Source organism: Lissotriton vulgaris, chromosome 3_1 (assembly GCF_964263255.1).
Source record: "Lissotriton vulgaris chromosome 3_1, aLisVul1.2, whole genome shotgun sequence".
NCBI classification, from domain to species: domain Eukaryota; kingdom Metazoa; phylum Chordata; class Amphibia; order Caudata; family Salamandridae; genus Lissotriton; species Lissotriton vulgaris.
In genome coordinates, this window is record NC_141689.1 from 154,342,550 (window position 1) to 154,365,910 (window position 23,361).

The 23,361-nt window shown below is 46.6% G+C and overlaps 1 protein-coding gene across 4 annotated transcripts in view; it reads right to left on the bottom strand.

Annotated features, from left to right (window-relative positions):
• The window catches only part of UNC13B (unc-13 homolog B), a 3,024,149-nt gene that overhangs the window by 1,052,441 nt on the left and 1,948,347 nt on the right, over nt 1-23,361 (bottom strand). For all 4 annotated transcript variants that reach the window (XM_086960243.1, XM_086960242.1, XM_086960241.1 and 1 more), the window contains one exon: nt 9,448-9,617. In XM_086960243.1, the coding sequence (XP_086816369.1) occupies nt 9,448-9,617 (170 nt within the window). The remainder of the gene's footprint in view (nt 1-9,447; nt 9,618-23,361) is intronic.

Here is a 23,361-nt window from a genome sequence, read left to right on the forward strand (position 1 = left end):
CAGCTTGCAGGGGTACTACTTACTAAAAATCTTCGAAATACAGTGGGACGCCTGAGGAAATTCTAAGGTAAGGAATCTGCAGCTAGAACTCTCCATCCGATAGGTCAGTCAAAAATGGACTAAGGGGTAGCTCTTCTCCAAAACAGCACTCGCTGGCATGAAAAGAAAATAACACGTATGCGTGCATGGGCGGTGCCTATATAGGTACTGCGACATCACATTCGATGCAAACGCCACCGACGACGCACGTGGAGTCGATCGACACTACCTAACGGTAAGCACAGGAGTACAGCTCACAAAAAATCTTCAGGCTCCAGTCTGACGCCTGGCGAAATTTTAAGGTACAGAATCTGCAGGTAGAAGTCTCTATTAGATGCTGATGTTTTCGCCAAATGTCTTAAAGACTGAATACTGTCCGTTCTTTGGTACCAGAGATCTTCAGATGTGTTGTGGCCGTTCCACAGACTTTTCTACCTGTAGCATCCCAACTCTTACTCTCTTTGGCAGTAGGGCTGTTTATGGCAAAAAGGTGTGTCTCCATCTTACAGAGATCATAATAATCAAGTCTGGCATATGATCAGACTTTAGGAATTCTTGATCCTGTTATACACTTTTTTTAAGAGACAGGGATTTCCAACTTTCACCACAGCAGGTGTGAGAATGTTTTCTTCTGCTACATCAGAGAGGCCAAAGACCAGCAGAAGGAGAGGTTTATGAGCTAGTCATGGACATAATGTCTCCAGAACTACTGGAAATGTAGAATGTAGTGTTTCAAGAGGGATGTTGAGTTTCAAAGCTTCTCTGCCTAAATTCTTATGAAATGTTGTGATGTAGTCTACAGGCAAGAGATAAGAAAGAAAAGCTGCTCGATAAGTAGGAGTGAGATGAGTGCAAATAGTCCGTATAAGAATGGAGAGATGTAGATCTAGTCGGGGATCGGTCTCTTCTGCTTCCTTCTGGAGTGTGAAATGTACCCTTGACGAACACGAGAAAGGTGAACTGGAGATATAAGTGTGGTTCTTTGCAGGACATAATAGCAAATGCTGCAGTGGCTCTTGTAGGGGATCCGCAAATTGAATAATAGGTCTCAATGACCTTAGAGGTAGAGAATGAGGATATGGTGTTGCAGGAGTTAGTAAGGCCAGTGACGGTCTAGGTATGCTCTCTGTTAGTCTTCTCTTCTTTGGGGTTGGGGAAAGATAAAAGGTAGAGTGTCTAGGAGTGGGAGTCTGCCTAGGCGAAGTAAGTCTCCGTGAATCGAGAGACTTTAAATAGAGAACTGAAAATACTGAAAGAGACAGGCTGCCGTGCATCATCATAGATATAGGTTAGATATCCATTTCTGTATTTCTTAAAGTAGATGGAGAGACTTACTTTGGTTGATGTTAAAGACTTCCTCAATTACAAAGTAGATGTTACAATGCAGGCTTCAAATGGAGATATATATGCCACAAGCATGTGTGTGATCACCTGATAGGGTATCCAGGCGCTTGCAGGTCCCGGAGGTTTATTTGAACAACCAGATCTTGAGGGCCATTTGGAATTCCAGAAGTGAGGGAATGGTACGGACGTGCCTGGGGAGGCTGTTCCAGGTCTTTGCTGCAATGTGTGAGAAGGAGTGTCCTCCACTTCTGCTTTGGTAGAGGCGGGGAGTATGGGAAAGTTAAATGTAAGCTTCACAACAGTTGGTGAAGTTTAGGCAGTGGTTAATGTAGGCGGGTCCTTGGTTGTGTAGAGCCTTGTGTGCGTTTATGACTATCTATGAAGATTCTACAATGGAGAAATGTGGTTCATTGTTGGGCCTCAGTAGCATAGTGTGTTCTCCATGCACAAGAACCCTTCCTCCACACAACGCCAACAATGTCCAAGGATCATCAGCCTTTCACTTCCCTGTGATGTTCTGATCACAGTCAGGTTGGAATACTTCTCTAATATGCTTGCGGAGTCTTAAATAGAAAGCCATTTTGACAACCATGCTTTCTCAGACAGTTGCAGGCTTATTTAAGCGATGAGCACTCACCTCTACTTACTGTCAAGGTCACCGGACATGAACCCCAGATTTTTTTTAATACCCTAAGGTGCGTTACTTACACTGGTCAGTTTCAAGTCCTGAAACAGTAGCAGTTGGAATCCTCCTATAATCCTTTAATTAGTGATGGCCTACACTCTTTGTTTTGAGGTGAGAACAGGCAGTAGGAGGTGACAATGTCAGTCTCAACTGGAGCAAACCACAGCATGAAGAGAAGCCTTCATATTTGCCACCTATCAGCTTTTTTGGGAGCAGCATCTCTGGGGAAACAAGGTGGCTGGCCCTGACAAAGATTAACCATGCACTTATGAGAAGGGTCCTGTCTCCTGACTCCCTCACACCCTCCATCTAATCTAATGAGATTACTTCAGTGAGGATCAAATGGCAGGAGATAGCAAAAGGTCACTTCAACAACACCTACATACCATTATCTATTGGCATATGAATCCCCATGAGTGACAAGAACCAGAGGCAAAGAAGCTGGTACACGTAAGAGAACAAGCAACTTGAATGCAGAAGGAGACAAAGTCTTGACGACACTGACACGAGCAGATGCAAATCCACTCCACACTCAGATGCTAACTTCAGCAAATCAGCTCCACCAAATGCACTGCACTAACTGACTGCATTGAAAACAGCACCAAACAGTGCCAAGGAAGTCTTTACCTTACAAGACCTCTGCACCCAGTGTCCCATTCTTCACCAACAAGATCACTAGCATCTATCAAAACTTTGAGCCCCAATCAGACCCTTTCACCTTTGATGCCTTCCTGTCCATATCTACCAATAATCAGTTTATGACCTTGGCCCAACGTCACCAGTAAATCAACAGCAACAACTAAGCAGTCCATATATTCTGGAGAACACTCAGGCCCCCCGCCCTAACCATATCTTCAAAGGACCAAACCCCATTAGTCCAGCCCTCATCTAAATCTTGAACGGCTCAGTTATAATAGCTACTACTTGGACACCTGGAAACACGCCACAGTGCTCCCCTTCCCTCTAGAAACCCTCAGCAAACCCAAAGACCCTAGCCAAATGTTGGCCTTATGCTATGCTAATTTACTTGACAAAAGTCATGGAAAAGATGATAAACAAATGTGCAGCCGCCCACCTCAACGACAGTCACCTCCCCGACACCATTCACTCTGGATTCAGGGCCAATCCCAGTACAGAGACTGCTTTCATTGCCACCACGGACAACATCCAGATGATCCTGGACAGAGGTGATATCGCTTCTTTATCCTATTGGACCTTTCTGAAGGCTTTAAAACATTCTCCAAGACCATCCTTATCCAATACAATGACTGCAAGAAAGCAGAATCCAAGGACCCACATTTTGTTAAACTTGCTCATTATCGAAAGTCTGCACCCAGTCAGTCATCCTGGCGCCCTTTACCGTTGAAGTCATCAATCTCATCTGCAGAGTTTTACTAGGATCCTCACTCAGCCCCACCCTGTTCAACGCCTATATGATCTCACTTGCAATCATCATCCATGCCTGTGGAATCAACATCATATCCTATGCTAAGGATACCCAGCTCATACCCCCCCTCTCCAACAAGACGTCAAACACCCAGACCAATTTCTCCGCCAGCATGACTGAAGCCAATGGATGAAAACCAACTGCCCTTAGCTCAACACAGAGAAGATGGAAGCAGTAATGTTCATCAAAGACACCTCGCTCTGGGACTCCAATTGGTGACCTGCTGACCCATATTCATCCCGGCAAACCCATGCAAAGAACCTAGGAATAGTAATCAACCACCAACTTACCATGACTGCCAAGTGAAAGTAGTCTTCATCTCCTGCTTCCACACACTCAAGATGCTCAAGAAAATCTTCAAATGGCTCCCCACCAACAATCACAGTCACCCAAGCCCTCATCACCCGTAAACTGGACTACTGCAACACACTGTATTCGGGAATCAATCCTCAACTGACCAAAAGACTCCAGACCATACAAAACTAAGCGACCAGGCTCACCCTAAACCTCCCAATCTGCACCTACATCCCCCTCAACTAAGAGAGCTCCACTAACACTTAATCCACAAACGAGCTCTCCTCAAGCTCCTCATGCACACATAGATAGCCTTTCACAATATTGGCCCTATGCACCTTACCAACCACATAAACTTCCACAAATTTAACAGACACCTCTGCTTCTCTGGACACCTACTCGCTAACCCCCTGCCCCCCACATACCACATATGCAGAACCAGATCTGTTGGTCGTACATTCTCCTAAAGCCTGGAAGGGCCTGCCCCTGCACTTCAGAGCAGCCTCCTCATTTCTTGAATTCCGCACAAACCGACATCCTAGCACTACACTTAGCCCTTGCTCGGCCCATATAGCTCCCTGCTTTAGTGCCAAGATACCCACCTGGTTGAGTTGTACATTAAACAATACACATAGCATAACTAAAGGGAGTTCTGTATACATCCACTCACACTTCACAGCCTATTTCTATACAAGACTCAGGAGTGATAGCAAGACAGAATACTAACCTAGTAAGCTACCTCTAACGTCCACTCTGTACAACATTCTTGCAGGGCTAATCCACAACAGATCCTCCGGCCCATCCTAAAATTCTTCGACCGCCAAGTGATAGTACAGTCGGCTATCTTATCACGGCTGGATTACGCTAGTTCACTTTTGCTGGGAACTAACGTAGCTGAGAAAGTGAGACTACAAAGAGTCCAAAACGCCGCGGCAAGAGCTCTTACAGGGCTACCCCGGCACAAATCGGTCTCTACCACCCTCAGGAACCTACACTGGCTACCTGTTGAAAAGAGGATTCATTTTAAAACTCTCTGTCTTGCTTTTAAAATTTTGAAGCTCTCCTCTCCACCTATGCTATGTCCTCTGCTCTCACCCTACGTCCCTCGGCGGTCCCTTCGGTCAGAAGGTCAGAACTTGGTCATTATCCCCCGCATTAAGTTATCCAGAATGGGCGGCCGCTCGTTTGGATACTTAGCCGCCAAACTTTGGAATGGACTTCCAGCCCAAATCCGCGCAATGAATGACCTTCTATCCTTTCGCAAAGCCGTAAAAACCCACCTTTTTAACTAGTTATGTTATGTATACCTCTGGACCTCCTGCAATTCCATCTTGCTGTCCCCTGGACATAGGCAGCTAGCGCCGGGACGCCCCTTGGCTGGGGCAGCCGTGCGCTATACAAGCACATCTAACATAACAGTCATACAGAGCACACACTTTTTTCCGTATACTACCATTTACCAATGCCAGATACATGCAACACCCAGCCGCAAGGGAAACAGCATGTGACTTGGACACTGTAGGAAAGTAGGATCTACTTTCATGGTCACCCCCACTTTTTGCTGGTGTCCTTATGTTTTGCTGACAAGTCTGACAGGGATCCTTCGAACCAGGACCCCAGTCTCTGTGCTTCCTCCCTAACTTGGACATGGTGACTACTTAGGTATAAGCCACAATGGCTACTGGTGCACCCATTTAAGTCCCTGGTATATGCTACTAAGGTACCCAGGGCTTAGGTACAACAGGGGTCTCCGATGTGCTGAAGCATGTATTATGCCACTGATGAGACCACTGAAATTGTGACTCCAGGCCAGCCACTACAGCCTGTGTAAGCTGGTGCTTGCACCACTTACGACAGATATAGGTTTTCTCATATATGAGGTCACTACACTTTAAACACATAAATCACCCCTAAGGTAGGTCTTTCAATCCTAAAGGCAGTGTGCTCAGTTATAGGTGTGAGGGTGCCCCTGCATGAGCAGGGCACCACTGCAACCTTTGGAGTCCAATTTCCAGGGTTGCAAGTTCATCAGCCATAATAACAGAGAGTGGCCATGCGTCATTACGCAATGATCATCTCTAAACTGGCTGTAACAAACCCAGTCTTGTTTGGTATCAAACTTGCTGGAATCATACCCCCACACCGTAAAAGGTTTGAGAGTCTGTAAAGCTCCTCCCTGAGGTTCTCAGTGCTCCCTGTATCAGTCTTCCAGAACCGGATAGCAAGCCAGGGCTGCTGCCGACCAGAGACATGTTTCTGCCCTCCTGCTGCTGAGCCAAGCTTCAGCAAGGGAAGGCAGAACAATAGATATCCTGTCACAAGGATGTATAATCACCTCCTAGACAGGGTTTACTGTATTGGGGCAGGGTGGGGGAGGGGTGGGGGGAGGGGCTTGCCAGCACCACTGAGACTGCTTTAAGGGCACATTTGGTGCCCTCCTTACATACTCCAGTTCAAACCAATTCGGGGAGGCATTGGCTTCCGCTCTGGTAAGAAACTGGAGGAGACATGGGAGTATCCTCCCTACTGTCCAGCCCCTCCTCTGGGAGGAAACCCTGAATTGTCAAGACCCTTTCCTTGGGTACTTAAGGGCTTACCTGTACATGGGTCCCTAGATTCATTGTGGGACAAGATTGAGATCACATACCACTTCAACTTTAACCGTCTGGACCCTCTGGACTTCGCTTGGGAACAGAGACTGCACTGGGGAAGATTCCTGCTGCTCGTGATCTCGTTGTCCTGCTGGTATTCTGCAACGTCTGGGTCCGTACTCCATACAGGTTCTTCACCAGGCATGTGGCCATCCAAGACACCTGAAGGAATCTCCCTTGGAGTGAAGAAGTCACTCCATGCATCTGCAGGCACCGTAACACAGCTGACCGGCCTGCTGATCCTGGGCTCCTACAGACTCCGAAAGGCTCAGCAATACAGGTAGTAGTTCTGCAACTCCCTTGAGGCCTGCGCTGTCTTCTCGCCGAGTTTGAGGCCAGTATCGAAGTGCTCTTGCCAAGGCTTGTTGACTCTCTCCTCCAGACATCTTTGGGCTCTAAGAAGCTCCTACCTCGAGCATTTCCTGCAACCAAGGTCACTGACCTCCTGACCCGCTACAGCCGACGTGGGACTGCTCGTAAACAGCTCCTGGTCTTCCACAGCATGCCTGGTCCGCACAGCTGCAACTTGAAGGGCACCATCAACCTCTGCTGCATCCCCAACATTGGTGGGCATTCATCTTCCGTGCCTCCTTGTCACTCCTGAGTGGCATAGACTCTGTCCCCTCGGCTTACAGGTTCTTCTGACCTTGAATCCATCTTTGGGTTCCACCGGACTCCGTCGTCTTCTTCTCCAGCAACACCTTTCCTGAAGTCCTCCATTATGGTCTATAGCGGTTTCCGACGTCACTTCACACCTTTGCACCCGGGTTCCCTGTTGTAGGTATCCTGTTCCTGGGGTATCCATGGGTGGGGTAACTCTCCAACCTTCCATCTTCCATGAGGTGTCTTTAGTGTTCGCTGGGAAGAGCCCTTTTTCTTTAAAACTGCAACCGCAACTTACCCGTTGACTAACATGGAGCATGCGGTCATTCAATAAATCAATCAGGGAATTTATAGAGCGCTCTAAACACTCATGAGGGGAGGGGGTTGCAGCTCCAGTTCAGTTGAAGAGCCAGGTCTTGAGGTTCTTCTTGAAGGTGTGTAGGGTAGGGGTGCATCTGATGTTGACCGGGAGCTCGTTCCAGGCTTTGGCTGTGACGTGGGAGAAAGCTCTTCCGCCTCGTTGAGGTATTTGGGCCCAATGTTGTGGAGGAATTCATAGGTGTGGGTGAGCAGTTTGAAGGTTACCCCCTTCTTGATGGGGGGCCAGTGGAGGTCTCGTAGGTGTTGGGTCATGTTTTCGTGCCAAGGGGTTCCGAGGATGAGTCTGGTTGCAGTCGTGTTCCTTCTCTGCACACAACATCCGTGCGGTTCCTAGATACTCTACTTGGGTCCCTGGCTCTTCTATGTCTTTTGGATCCACTCTTGCCTGGAGTCGTGGTTCACACTCCACTATTTTAGTATATGGCTTGGTCTCCCCCTGGAGACCATTGTGTATTTGTACTACTTACGTGCTCTATTTTCTAAGTATTGTGTGTATTGTGTTTATATCTCCGGGTAGGAGATAATACATTGTGTTAGTGAGTGTTTGTAATAAAAGACATATTTTTATGACTATACTGTTTGCTTCTTTTTCACTTAACCTACACTTTAAGATTAAGTACTGGTAAAACAAGCTCCTTTACACTCCTTCTTGACTAAGTCTGAAGGCTGCTCTCCACAGCTACCACTTATAGAGCTTTCTAAGGTTGTCTAAGATCACTAAAATCCCCAAAGGGTAGTCTGGATTAGTGTAGGGTGCTACACTTACGTAAGTGAGCACCATATCCTAAGCCAGCCTCTCACACACATTAACTTGAGTAGAGCTTGAGGGACAAGGCAGGCAGGCCACTCGCTCAGTGCAGAGGACAGGGAAAAAGGACTGCTCTGCGACTATGATTAAAAATACACACTGCAGCTGCTGCCAAACTCATGGCATTCATCACAGGGATAGTAGTTCCTCTTGATAAGGAAAGCATGCACGGTGCACCCCTCCACACAACCCGTGCTTAGTCCTGTACACCAAACAGTAAGTGGCCCTCAGCATGCATGCACGGTAATCATGCATACTGTGTAAATAGAAATCAAAAATATAATAAAGAATTGTGTTCTATTTTCTCAGGGCAAGGATACACATCTGCAAAAACATGCAGAGGATATGTCTGTCTCTGCAGAGTTGAACCATAATCTTTTTATATTTACCTCCACTTAATACGATACAACTATCTCTCCAAGGCACGCCTTCACAAATGTTGCTTTCTTGGGATATCTTGAGACTCATGCATTCTCAATCTCCAACAGAGGAAGGAGATATGATCACATTCAGAATCGTACTTCAAACCAGACAACTTGCTACCTTTTGAGCTCTAGCTAGATTCTTCTTGGTTTATTACTTTGAACAGAATCCTTCCAACTCACATGTTTTACTTTATAAATCTAGATCTTCTGCCCTTGCATTCACTACCGTTTCTAATTGCCTTCCTAGTTCAGTATTCATTCATCTAGCATAAAGAAAGATTCTTGGAGCTCCAACTCTTAGAGACATTCAGAGCACATCTTCATTTATACCCGAGTCAATTTGCTTCTTCGGTTTACTTTTCCATGTTTATTATGAAGAGCCCAGTATTGATCATGTCTCAGCCCTAATAACTTTTGAACATCGAAGAGTCACTTTACACTAGACATCACGTAAAGGGAAGGAGAACTTCACCTAGTTATTTGATGCTCATGCTTTTCCTTTTACATTAAAGATCCCCAATATACTTCAAGATCCTGTACCTTACTTTCATTAACTACTCATCATTACAGCATATAGTGGTGCATGCAAACTATTTGTCTAGATCTAAAGAGGAATAATAACAAACCGTCAGGTTATTTCAAATGGATACTAGAATGTTGGGTATCATATTGAGACAGTTAAATGGGGGGGGGGGGGGGGGATACAGCCCTAACTCAAGACATGTGCATAGCGTCGACAGCTGCATCTGGAGAAAATAAACCAGGCTCACCCAGATTATACCATACATCCATCTCTCCACTCAAGGTCCGGACTTCGATGATGGTCTGTCCCAAGAAATCATCTGACTCTCGTTTGAGCCTCTGCTTGACACGGGACTTTATATCATCATCCTCATCCCACACTCTAACTTTGATCCGATCAGAAGAGTTATGGCACTCACTAAAAACAAAACAGAGAGATTTAGAAATCTTTGCTGAAACAGAAGGCTATGCTCCAAATAGATTTATGTGAATAGCAATATTCTCATACATTTTGCTACCATGCTAGGAAATTAGATGTGCCACCCTTTATTCTCCTAGTCTTCCCCAGTGGTCCCAAAGTTAAGTGTGAAAAACATGAAAGGTGCATACTGCAGGTCCTGAAAAAGAAACACCCCCAAATAAAACTGTACAACATATGCTGCAAAAAGTACCTGATTATTATTAAACTATCATATACTAACAAACTAATATATATATATATATATATATATATATATATATATATATATATATATATATATATATATATATATACACATACATACAGACACACACACACACAAACATATATACACGCACACACAGAGTGGCAGAAGCCCCTTTGTAGTGAATGTTAAGGTTACCAGTTACCAGAGATAGGGATTTCTTTGATATTTATCCCTTAATAACTTTGCAACTGTTGGAAGAATCTTCGTTAAACTTTGCATACTTAATGCACCCATTAAGTTGTTGGAGGTTGGAAAGTTTCATGGCGTTTGGTCAAGGGGATAAAAAGAACAAGGGGTGGGAGGAGGTGGGGAGCAAAACACAACTGAAATCCAATGCATCACATAGAAATTTGCATTTCAAGTAGCAACAAAAAGGCTGAACGGATTGTAATAAAATTTCACAGCAATGTACATTAGAATATGTAGATGATCCTTGTTGCTATTGCAAGTAATCTTATGAAGTTGTACGGGCCAACAACTTAGTGATATCTTGTAGCACAATACATCTAAAAGTAGCAAGGGAGCACAGAAAATTAACTAGATTGCATACGTAAAGTTTCAGAATTACTACATGAATGACTGAAAGGCCCATTTATTTGTCACATGCTAATCGAAACTTATAAACAAATACATAATGAATAGAATACATGTTAATCTACATAGGTTTTCTTTGCAAGCTCTCTAGCTCACAAAATAAAACTGGCCAAACAAGCGAAACAAAACAAAAAAATCTTTCTTATGCACCCCAGTGCAACAAAATTAAAAACTGACCTAGCAGTGAGCCACAAAAAATACTATTTGGAGGATATAATAATTCACCACTAAGAAAGAAAAAAAAAATTTGTTTTTTAAAAATAACAATGATTACTTTTTATTCACTTTGGCCTTTGTATGTAGCAAAATCCTATTAAAAGTAGCAAGGAAGCCCAAAAAATAAACGGGACAGTGTATGTAAAGTTTCAGATCTACTACATGAAAAACTAAAAGACACGTTTATGGTCACATAAATATGTAAAACAATAAGCAAATACAATAGATAAATAGGAATTCCTTGGATATTAGCTTCCTAATAACCTACCATGCGTTTGACAAATCATCCACAAAACTTTCCAGATCGATAGCATTTTCTACTTTTTAAGATGATCCTTAAGAGGGTGCACAGATAAAAAAAGGCGGCCCAAAAAAGCGTTTTTCCAGCAATGCATTTTCCATTGACTATAGCATTTGATGTATCTTGAAAGCACGATCATATGGGATTTTATCATCCCTCCTTGAGATGCTAACAGTGTGTAATCTATAGAGAGGGAAAACAAATATTAAGGGGAGAAAACATGGGGGGCGTGGCCTGAGGCCTCAAGATGGCGGTCGCACTCTGAGAGTGCTCCGGACCCCCTCCGTCATCCACCTCCTAATCGCCGCCAACAGCCCTTGATTCATCCCTCCACCTGCCAGATCCAGCTCCCTGGGCTGCCCGCTGCCCCCCGGTGTCCTTGAAGGGCCGCGTTGGTTCTTCCCTCTTCCCGCAGAGCCCTCGAGGCCCGCCTCACCTACAATGGCGGCCCCCGGGTAGCGCGGGCTGAGACCTGATCGCTTGTGCCCTGTGACCCGGGGCTCCTTTCTTAAGTGGCCAGCGGCGAGGAGCGGCGGACCCGCGAGGCTACCCTTTCGCCTCGGGAGCGCATATCATCTGCTGGGGCTGGGGGCCCGAGAGTGGTGCGGGCGGCCGGACTGCAGCGCTGCCCGAAGCCTTGGACGGAGCGGCTGGTGCTGGGACGGCGGAGAAAGGTCCCGGTGGGACGCCGGAGGCGTAGAGGGAGCAGCCATAGTTTATCCTGAGCGGAGCCATCGCGAGATGTTGGTCCACTGACGGTGAGGAGCACCTGGAGGGGGAGGTGCGGCCGGGGCCCCTGCTGTCGGCCCTGGGGCCTGGGACTCGCCCGTTCAGCCCCGGTGCACCGCCTTGAGAGAGGAACCCCCCAGGGAGGGTTGTGGACGGCCAGGGGGCCCGCGGACGTCGCCCCTGGGAACTTCCTTCTTACCTGGGCTCCCCGGGGGTTCAGAAGTGGGCTTGGTTCGCCTCGAGGCCCTGCGGCTGGACTGGAGTGCTGAAGGGTTCGGTCTGGAGGCCTGTGCTGTGGCGTGTCCTTCCCTGGCGGCCCGCTGGCCTTGACGCCCATCATCCCTGTGTGGAACACCGTGTAGCGGCCTCACTTGGGGTAAGTCGGCCATCTCATCGGGTGGCATCCCCCCCTTCTTCCCCTCCCCCTCCTGGAGATTCGGGTCGCAGGTACTTGGTGTTGGTGGGCCCGGGTGCGGGGGTGAGGTTCGGTCACTATATCGGGTGAGAGACGCTGACCGGGAAGCCCTTCTTCCTTCTCCCTACCGCGTGCTGGCCGACCTGTCAGGGATTATGGGGAAGCACCGCGCCCTGAAGGCCCCCGCCCCATCGACCCAAACAACGTTGATCAGTTCGCAAAGTCGGACCGGGGACACGGCGGGGGATCGCCGGTCGGCTCTGGATTAGCCGGGGGAGATCTCTCGGGCATTTTGCAGGCAATCAGCTCATCCCAGGCATCCGTGGAGAACAAGATAGGAGATGTACGGGTGGATGTGGCCTTGATCCGTCAAGACCTTCGCAAGGCCACGGTACGCATCACCGAGGTTGAGTCTCGTGTGTCCACGGTGGAAGACGACGTAAATACCCTCAAGTCTCAGGTGGCCCATCTCCAGTCGCAGACCTCGGAGCTACACCGCAGGGCAGAACATGCCGAAAACAGGGCACGCTGCAACAACCTGCGCCTCTTGGGTTTTCCTGAGGGAGTTGAAAAGGACTGTGTTGCCATTTTTCTGGAGTCCTGGATCCGCTCCTGGATGCCTAAGGAGAAACTCTCCCCCTGGTTCGCGATCGAGCGGGTTCATCCCTCCCTTGCCCCCAAGCCACCGCGTGCCCCTGCTTGCCCCATCATTCTCCGGGTCTTCAACTTTCGCGACAGAGAGGCTATCCTGGGCGCAGCCAGGGAACTGGGACCACTGCACTGTCAAGAATCTAAAATAATGGTATTTCCGGACTAATCCAGGGAGGTCCAGACGCAACGTCGCTCCTATGACGAGGTCAAACACAAAAATCAGAGCGATGGGCCTTCGCTATGGGCTCCTCTTCCCGGCCCGCCTCAAAGTGATCTTCCAAAATAAGTCCTGGCTCATGGAGGAGCAGCCCCTCCGACCGGGTGTGTCCCTCTCTCCTTCCCGGAGGGCCCCGGAACGGCAGAGTCAGCCCGCGCCAAAGCCCCGACGCCGCAGGACCGGATCCCGGAGGAGAGGCGGCCGCCGGGGTGGGGGCTCCCGGTCGCCGGGGGCGCGGTCCCAGCGCTCGTCGACTCAGGCCCGGGTGCAACAACCTGATCTCCCACCGCTGGCTTCCTCCCTGATTGACTTGGGCGGCGTCCCTGGACCCAGCGCAACTCTGCGACGTGCGATGTCAGACTCGGATCTGTCTGGGAGCCCCGTAATCCGCGGCTCTAATGGGGAGACCGAGTCCTAAACAATACTGTCTCCAAGGCCAGGGGGTCCGCCCTTGGGTCCTGTATCACGGCGACTGCCTGGTTCACTCCGCACTAATTCCCACGAAGCTCACTTGACTGATTTGATGGAGTACTAACCGATGCTGTAATCCTGGGTTCTGGCAATCTAGCTAGGATATGCTTGTTCTTGCTGTTGGCATTCATCCGAACACATGGAGGGGGGTCCGACTCAGACATGTTCCTTTTTGTGGTTGCTAACCGTTTTAGTTTAGCTATTTACCTGCCCGGGAGGTGCTAGTGTTTAGAATTGTTTAGGGTGACAGATGCTTCACTTTGCGAAGTATAAGGTGGGGGGAGTTGGGGGGCGAGGGAGGAGGGGGGGAGACCGTTGTCTCCCAGATGTTTATTTTTTTTAGCCGCCTATGGGCCGCTGTGTTCTGTTCATGCTGGTAACTAAATGGCTTTCCCTTCTTCATCAGTTGGCGCACACACTGTTACCTCCTCAGTTGTTCTCATTGGTAGTCACATATCCTATTGTCTTCCTCTGCTGTCATATGCACTCACGTCCCGACCAGCTGCGCCCCAGAGCCCCTGCTCAGGACGAGACCCACCCCCTGCCCGCGGGGGGTCTTCCTTCCTGCTTGTCCCACGCTAAACCCCACCTTCATACATGACCCACATGCTTAGCACACCCCTCCACATCCTCTCCTGGAATGTGAACGGCCTCCTGGACCGCATTAAGCGCACTGCAGTGCTCCGCGCAGCCCGCCGACACATGCCCGATGCCCTACTCCTCCAAGAGACACATCTTCTGGGCTCCCAATTCCCCTTCTTGGCCCTCTACGGGTTTGATTGGGTCTGGCATTCTGGCTTCGCTAGAGGCTCCAGGGGGGTGGACATTCTTCTGCAGCGCGGGCTCCCCTTCACTGTAGTCGATGTCATCACCGATCCGCAGGGGACGTTAGTGGCCATGTTGGGGATGGTGGAAGGTAACCCCGTCAATCTCCTCTGCGCATATGTTCCCAAGGTGCTCCTGTCCTCTACCCTTCGGCGTCCTACACAGGTGATCTCCTCCTTGTCCCAGGGCCTCACTGTCATCGGGGGTGATTTTAATGCTGTCCTACAGCCCACCGGGACGTGTCGGGTCCTCCCTCAGCGCACCTGTTGACCTCTGCGAGGAGTCTCGTGGGCTGGACCTCGGCTATGGGTCTCTGTGATGTTTGGAGGGTGTGGAACCCTTGCAAGGAACAGTATACACACACGTCAGCCTCCCACCACACCCACTCTCGCATAGACCTCATTCTGATGCCCGCCATTGATTGTCAGTTGGTATCCGGCGCAGAGATCCTTCCCAGGGGAATTTCAAATCACTCCCCCATCTATCTCCGTGTCGGGTTCCCCTCGACAGGCCCCAAGCCGACCTGGCGCTTAAACCCCTTGTTCCTTCAAGATCCCGCACTGGTGGAAGCTCTCGGCCAAGAGCTACGCCGCTACTTCTCCGCCAACGCCGGATCGGTCCCTTCGCAGGGCACACTCTGGGAAGCGGGCAAGGCGGTGGTTCGAGGGGTAGCCAGGGGGTTAGTGCATGCCAACCACGCATCCGAAGTCGCCCAACTGGCGCAGCTTGAGTCCCGGGCCGTGCATTTGGAGCTGGCTCAACTGGCCGAGAACTCGGTCGACTCCTCCAGGCAATTGGCGTTGGTCCGAGACGAGATCCGTCGGCTCTCCCTAGAATCGGCCAAAATGCTATGGCGCTCCTCCGTAGCCCGTATTTACGGGTGGGGGGACAAGAATGGCAAACTGCTCCACAACCTGATATCCTACCCTAGGCCCCATCGCATCATTCAGAGATACGAACAGCCGATGGGGCTCACCATGTGACATCGTTGGCAATCGCGCAAACCTTCGCCCACTATTATGCGGCCCTGTATGCGGCACGCCCCCCCCAAAGCCTTCCTCGCCGCTCTGATGGAGAAGTTTTGGACTTACCTTCCCTGCCTCCCCAGTGAAATTGTGAACTCCCTGGATGGCCCTCTTACCCAGGAAAAAATCCATGGCGCTATCACCCTGCTGCACTCCGGCAAGACGCCCGGACCCGACGGATTCCCCCAAGAATACTACTCTGCGTTCCGTGACGACCTGGTCCCCCACTTAACGGAGCTCCTCCACCAGGTGGTTGAAGACGAGTCCTTCCCATCCGAATCTGACGTAGCGACCATTGTGGACCTCCCAAAGACGCAGCCACCTTCCTTAAACTGCTCTGACTATCGCCCAATCTCATTGATGAACACTGAAATTAAAATCTATGCAACGGCGATAGCCCAAAGACTCAGGCACCTTCTATCCGACCTGGTCCGCTCTAACCAATGCGGGTTTATGCCAGCCAGGGGCACCCGCCATTGCATTCGCCGCCTCCATCTGGCGTTGGCCCATCGACATCGACTATCCCCATACCTGGCGCTTCTCCTTGTGGACTTTGAGAAGGCCTTCGACACTGTGGACTGGGGGTATTTGGGGGATGTTTTGGAACGCATGGCCTTCCCTTTCGCCATCGGATTCAGGTCCTTTACAGTCGCCCTAGTGCCCTTGTCTTGGTCAACGGGGCACTCTCTGAACCATTCCCGATCCGGAGCGGTACCCGACAGGGCTGCCCTCTCTCCCCACTCCTATTCGTTTTGGCGATGGAGTCCCTGGCGGCGCTGATCCGGCAGGACTCCCTTATCCAGGGATGGATGTGGGATCGGAGCCAGATGGCCTCCGTCTCAATCCGGCGAAGTCTACCCTGGTCCCCCTTCACCCCTCCCGGGAATGTTTCGACTGGCAAGATGTGATCCTCCCTTCGGAGGCTATCATTTAAATATCTAGGGGTATGGGTGACCCTCCTGCCGGAGTTGGACTGGGCCCTTAACACTACCCCCCTGGTTACCCAGATGAAAACTGACCTCAGGAGTTGGCAATCTCAACCCCTTAACCCGCTGGGCAGAAGTGCTCTTTTTTAAAATGATGATCCTCCCCCGCTTTCTCTACATCCTACAGAACACCTCGGTCCACCTCCCCAGTAGCTGGTTTAGAGAGTTCGATGGCACACTCACTCGGTTCTTGTGGAGTGGTGGGAGATCGCGTATGTCCTTGTCCCATTGCCGGATCCCCCCCTTCAACGGTGGTATGGTTGTCACTAACCTCCACTTTCAGAATTTAGCTACCAAGCTCATAGTGGTCCGACCCAGCTTACCGGGTGGAGCTTACGACCCTAGACTTTTTGCGGATTCAAAGCTTTCTCTATGGCTCTCCGGTGCCACAATCCATGCCCCTACCCACCAGGCCGGTCCTTATGGCCTGGCGCGCTGCCCTCCCCCTGGTGACCTGGGACCGGAAGCTGACTAGGCAAACGCCCCTTTGGCACGGCACCTGCTTGAATGAGGTCTCCTCCCTGGATGGCTTCCGTCGTTGGGACTTGGTGGAGATAACGCAACTCGGGGACGTGTGGGTAGGGGATCAAATGCGCTCGTTTTCTGATCTAAAACACAGACACAGTCTCCTACACTCCCAGTTCTACAAATACCTGCAACTCCGCCACGCCCTTCAGGCGCATCTTCCAACGCCCACCTCCCTCCCGGAATTTAGCCCCCTAGAGGCACAAGTCATGATGGGTAATCTGGGGATGGGGGGGGGGGTGGGCGGTTAAGGGAGGGGAGTCCCGTATATATCACGCTCTGGTAAATAACTGTCCCGCATCTCTTGACCTGCTTAGGGAGCGATGGGAGGGAGAGATGGGTGGGTCCTTTGGACGAAGCGGACTGGCGCGACGCCCTTATGGCTCCAAAATCCCTGACTAAATCATTTAGGAGTCCATCTCGCACTCAAGATTAAAAAAATAATAAATTACTTATATACGCTTACTCCAGTTCGTTGTTGTGCAACATACACCAAGTGTTTGGTCTAAGAACACTATATTACCATGGAAAAAATCAGGAGACAGCGGAAACTCCCACTGACTAAGTGGTGATGTTGTGCACAATTATGCTTGAACCTCCTCGGTTCTCCTATTAATCCGCATACAATAATCCTTCTTTCAACGTTTTATCTCAATTTCACTCATTGGTTTTATTTTTCATCATTGTTGATCATCAATATAAATATTATTCAGAAGACTTCAGATGTTTACATTTTACATCTACCCAATGCATTTCGGGTCTGCGATGACCCTTCTTCGGGGGTCTGTATAGAAAAAATCAAGGAAATACAATCAGCCTCATGCTCATCTCTGTGCCATATTATTTAACATCATGCTATCTTCTACATAATAAACGGGACTGTAGTAACACAACTATCTAGTTTTCATGCTTATCAATACTGTTTGAGACCACTTTAAGCTAAACGGCTTCCGACTGAATGATCTATTCATTTAACCTTTCTTGTAAAACCCAGCTCAAATAATAGTTGAAGTCTATATTACTCAAAAAAGAACTAACATTTACAGTCTGAATATTCGGCATTCGTTGTCAACTTACAGAAAATGTAAAGCGTCCCGCGCTTCGAGCTGTCTCCCAATCAGTTGTTCAGAACCATACTACGCTAAGCTATCTGCGTTATAAACCATTTGATTGGCTACAATTGCGATCATGTGATCGCAATGTGTTACGATGCCACATATTCTTTTAAACTTAGTTAACAATGATTCAAACTCAGGAATCTAAGACATTAACATTGTTATTCGCCATCAAAAAGTAAAAAAATAAAGAATGTAAAATATTGGTGTGATTATTAAAATATGCGAAAAAAACATACGAAAAAATGACAGAGTGCACTACTGTAATGATAATTTACATCTCTGCTAGAAATGTTCACTCCTATGTGAACACTAATCTGTGTAGCTAGAATTAAAGTTCATCTAATAACCTTGTATTACAATGAAATCTCAAAAAGTGTCGGCCATTTTAGGTTGGGGTGGTGTCATCACTTATGTGCATGCAGGAAGTTTAGTCCGGCTTTCCCAAATTATGTTCATAAAAAACAGGATAATTCCATCCTGTCATTCAATCCATTCGGTTGAAGGCTGCCCATTTTTTTTATCCAAAAATATTCAGATCTTAATCTTTGTTTATGAGAGTCTCTGTCTGGATACTGTTTTATTACTTCCAATATGGTGAAACGAAGTTGTGCAATGTTGTGTCCTGATTCCAACCAGTGTGTAGTTATTGTGGATATCAAGTTCTTTAGCCGGATGTTGCTCTTATGTTCTGTAATTCTTATTTTAATTTTCCGTTTTGTTTGGCCTATATACAGTTTTCCACACGGGCACTTGATCCCATAAATCACATTTTTGGTGTCACAAGTTCCAGAATGTAACAATGCAATTTTTTTTCCAGTCATGGGGTGTGTAAACGTTTGGCCCACCATCACATTGTTACAATGTATGCAATTCTCGCATCTCTGCATTCCTTTGTGGATAAGGTCTCTCTGCTTATTTTTTCTTTTTAACAATTCTTTCATGTTTTTAGACCTATTGTATGCGATTGCTATTTGATTGGCAAACAGTGGTTCTAGATCCGGTTCTTGTGTGATGAGTGCCCAATGTTTTCTCATGATATTAGCAATCCCTGTTGATTGTGTTGAATGTTTCAGGACACATAGTGTCAATTTAGTATCACTTCTCACTTTCATCTCCAGTAAAGACTCTCTTCTCATGTTCATGACTTTAGTTTTGGATTCCTCAAGTAATGTTTTTGGGTAACCCCGTTGTAAGTATTTTTGGATCTGTTTGTCGATGGTGGTGAGTAAATTGTGAGGATCAGACGTAATCCTTTTTTGACGGATAAATTGAAACAATGGAAGATGTTTCTTAAGAGAATAATGGTGAAAACTCTTATAGTGTAAGCCACTGTTCCTGTCTGTTTCTTTCGTGTATACACTCGTCCTTATCTTACTTTGTTCAAGATGGATTTTGACGTCAAGAAATGCCAGCTCTTTTTGATCCATTTGGTATGTGAATTTAATTCGTTCATGAATTGAATTCAAACTTTGAATGTTCCTGATAAGCTGTTGTTTTTCTCCTTTCCATATCAAAATGATATCATTGATGTATCTTTTAAATACCATCAAGCCAGTTGTCCAGTTGGAATTATGAATGATGTGGTCATGTTCAAACTTTGCCATAAAGGTGTATGCGTAGGACGGCGCCCCCGCAAACCCCATTAAAGTACCGCTGCATTGTTCATAAAAATCATTATCCCAGTTGAAGTAACTATGTAGTAACGCAAACTGTAAAAGTTCCAACATCAGTACTTTCTCTCCACCAATGACATCATTCTCTAGTAAACACCATTCCATCGCTTCAATGCCCTCGCTGTGAGGGATCGAGGTGTAGAGTGCGGTTACGTCAATTGAGCAGAGACATATTTCTTCATTTATTGGAATGTTTACTGTAGTCAACATATTCAAAAATGAGGTTGTGTCTTATGTGTGTGCTCCATTTTTGTACTAGAGGTTGCAAGAACCAATCTAGGTATTGACCTAGTGGTTCTGATAATGATCCACATGCGGACACGATAGGTCTAAATGGTGGTATCTTGGCATCTTTATGTATATCTTTGGGAGCATGTAAAATTGAGGTCTCCTTGGGTGTTTGATATTCAAAAATGGATATGTTTTCAAGGTGATCCACTTCATTTCAAGAGCTTTATCCAAAATTGTTTTAAGTGTGGCTGCAAACGTTTCAGTAGGATCTTGTTCCAACTTGTGATATACATTGGTGTCTTGTAGAGGAGTTTGTACATTCTCATTGTAATATGTCGTGTTCATCACCACGATTGCTCCCCCTTTGTCTGCCTTCATGATTGTGATATCCGTTGCGTCTTTTAGGGATTGTAAAGTTTGTCATTCCTTTCTTGAAAAATTACTAGTGGTGCCACTGGAGTAATTGATCTTTTGAATTTCAGATGTGATGACTCTTTCATATGCATCAATGGTTTTATGTGAGGTCAGTGCACAAAAAGTGCTCTTTGGTCTAAATTCTTTAAGATCAGTTTCTAGTCTTTCAGTAGGTTGAAGATTACTGAAGAAATTCTTTAATCGTAAATTACGTAAAAATTTGAAAATTGATATTTCTGTTTCTAGGGCATTCGATTTGTATATTGGAACAAAAGTGAGACCTTTGTTCAATACTTTTGTTTGAGCCTCTGTCAGTTGTCTGTCTGATATGTTTATGACTAGGTCAGTTTCTTTTTCTTTGATCTCAACTCCCTTTCCGCCTCCGTTTCTTTCACTTGTATTTTTTCTTTTTCCTTTTACCCTCCTTGTTTTGGGGGTTCTGCCGTGGTTAAACTTGTTGAAGGGGCATTGTTTGCCGCTGGGCTGATGTCTAAAAAAGGAACTTTATCTTGTTGATCTCTCCGTTTATCTTTCATTAATGGTCTCCTATTTTGAGCAGTGTCTGACTCTGATACCATACTTTCTTGTGACGAACTGACGTTGGTTGATGGTTGTTGCCATTTCCTCTGGTTATATACTTCTGCCCAACTATAAACCTCCTCCAGCTTATAGTCTATAGTGTCTCTCCTATACTTCTTGATCTTTCTATCCTCAATTTCCTTTGAATATTTTTCCAATTTTCTATTAATTTCTTCAAGTATGGCTGATAAATCCTCATGTTTGTTTAATTCGTGTTTTATACCTTCCAGTTCTTCCTCTACTGCTTTTAATTCTTTTGACAACTCTTCCACTATCAGCAAAATAAGATCCAAGCTGCATTTATTCAGGATGTGGTACCATTTATTTAGGAAAGCCTTGTTATTCCTGCATAACATTGGTTTCAGGGCTATTCTTAACCCCCTCGGGATTCGTTGGTTTCTATGGTAATGTATTAAGGTTGTTGCATGCAATCGTTGGTTTATTTCCCGTTTGCTCACGTATTCCAGTTGTTTTAATAATTGATTCACCATGCTCGGCTGTGGGCTGAAAGCTCTAGTTTCCTTGATTAAACTATAGATTTGCTCTGCTTCCTCCGTAGTGTAGGCTAAGGTCTCAGCCTTGTTGGATGTTATCTGTGCTATATCTTCCAAATTCATTTTTCTGCGGTGCTCAGATGGGGGGCAGACTGTATCTTGACTAAATCATTTAGGAGTCCATCTCGCACTCAAGATTCAAAAAATAATAAATTACTTATATACGCTTACTCCAGTTCGTTGTTGTGCAACATACACCAAGTGTTTAGTCTACGAACTCTAAATTACCATGGAAAAAATCAGGAGACAGCGGAAACTCCCACTGACTAAGTGGTGATGTTGTGCACAATTATGCTTGAACCTCCTCGGTTCTCCTCTTAATCTGCATACAATAATCCTTCTTTCAACGTTTTATCTCAACTTCAATCATTGGTTTTTATTTTTCATCATTGTTGATCATCAATATAAATATTATTGAGAAGACTTGAGATGTTTACATTTTACATCTACCCAATGCATTTCGGGTTTGCGATGACCCTTCTTCGGGGGTCTATATAGAAAAAATCTAGGAAATACAATCAGCCTCATGCTCATCTCTGTGCCATATTATTTAACAACATCATGCTATCTTCTACATAATAAACAGGACTGTAGTAACACAACTATCTAGATTTCATGCCTATCAATACTGTTTGAGACCACCTTAAGCTAAACGGCTTCTGACTGAATGATCTATTCATTCCTAACAGAGACTTCCGACATTCACCGGTCTGCAGTATAAGTAGAGCGCTGGAGCTGGATGGGCCGCAGACTCAGCCCAACCTAGCCTTCCGGCATTCCCATGTCTGCAATATAACTAAACTACTAGAGCAATGCAGCGGGTGGGCCGCAGATCCAGCCCAATGGAGCCTTCAAGCATTCCTCGGTCTGCAGTATAACTAGAGCACTAGAAAGGGAAGGGCCACAGACCCAGCACAAAACAAACTGTCTGGCAGAAACATGGCAGAAAATGAAGGAACATAAAGTTGAAGAGGCATCATTAAATGGTATCATGTAAAGGAAGTTGTTCCTGCAGCATGTGGGTCATCCGCTCCAGACTGAGAAAGCATCAGCAGAACTATTGGGGTCGAGCTGTGTCTTGGGTGAATGGAAGGGACCTTACTACAGAAAGGTAAAGAAGTCGTCCACTGTTTCACATGAGGGGAAAGGCTTCTTCCAAGTTACCAAATAGAAGGTCCTGTAGTGGATTCACATCATGTATGACGATATAAGAAATACCTGTGACATAATCTACAATTAAGTTCCAAATGAACGTGCGCCATTGAGCTAAACTCCAGGGTCACACAAGACAGTGTCTCCGCCATGCTTAAACACACACAATGAGTGAAGGCCTGAATGACCATTAGCATGAGGGTTAGGACTGCCCAGTAGAGAACCTTAAGAATGGTCCTACTTCAGACCGGACAGGCTAGTACTAACTGTCATAATTTGTGGTGCAACATTTCGCTCCCACTACAAATCGCACAGCGAAGTCATGAAATATTCGAATGAATCTAATAATAATTTTATTGCATGTAGTTAATTAAAACCATTATATTTTGAGGTAAAAATCATCAATTTGTCAAAAACAATGTATGGTTAAAAAATAGGAAATATCCTTTTTACAAAATTTTACATTCATCAACGTTAATCAGCAATGATCAATGTACAAATTGTTTTTCAATTTTGTCCATCTTTTGACTTCTATCTAAAATCATGTGCTAAAATCATAGGCAAAATTGCAATATCACTATACAATGTGATGCTCATTGTTGGTGTTCGTCAACTTTCGTTGCAATGAGTGTATGCAAAAAGTGAGCGCGAATCCTCAATGACATAGCTAAAATCATGTGCTTATCAATGGTTGTGTGCTTGGAGTGCAAAAATGTGCATGAGTCCTCAGCTGCTTGGCTAAAGTCATGTGTAAAATG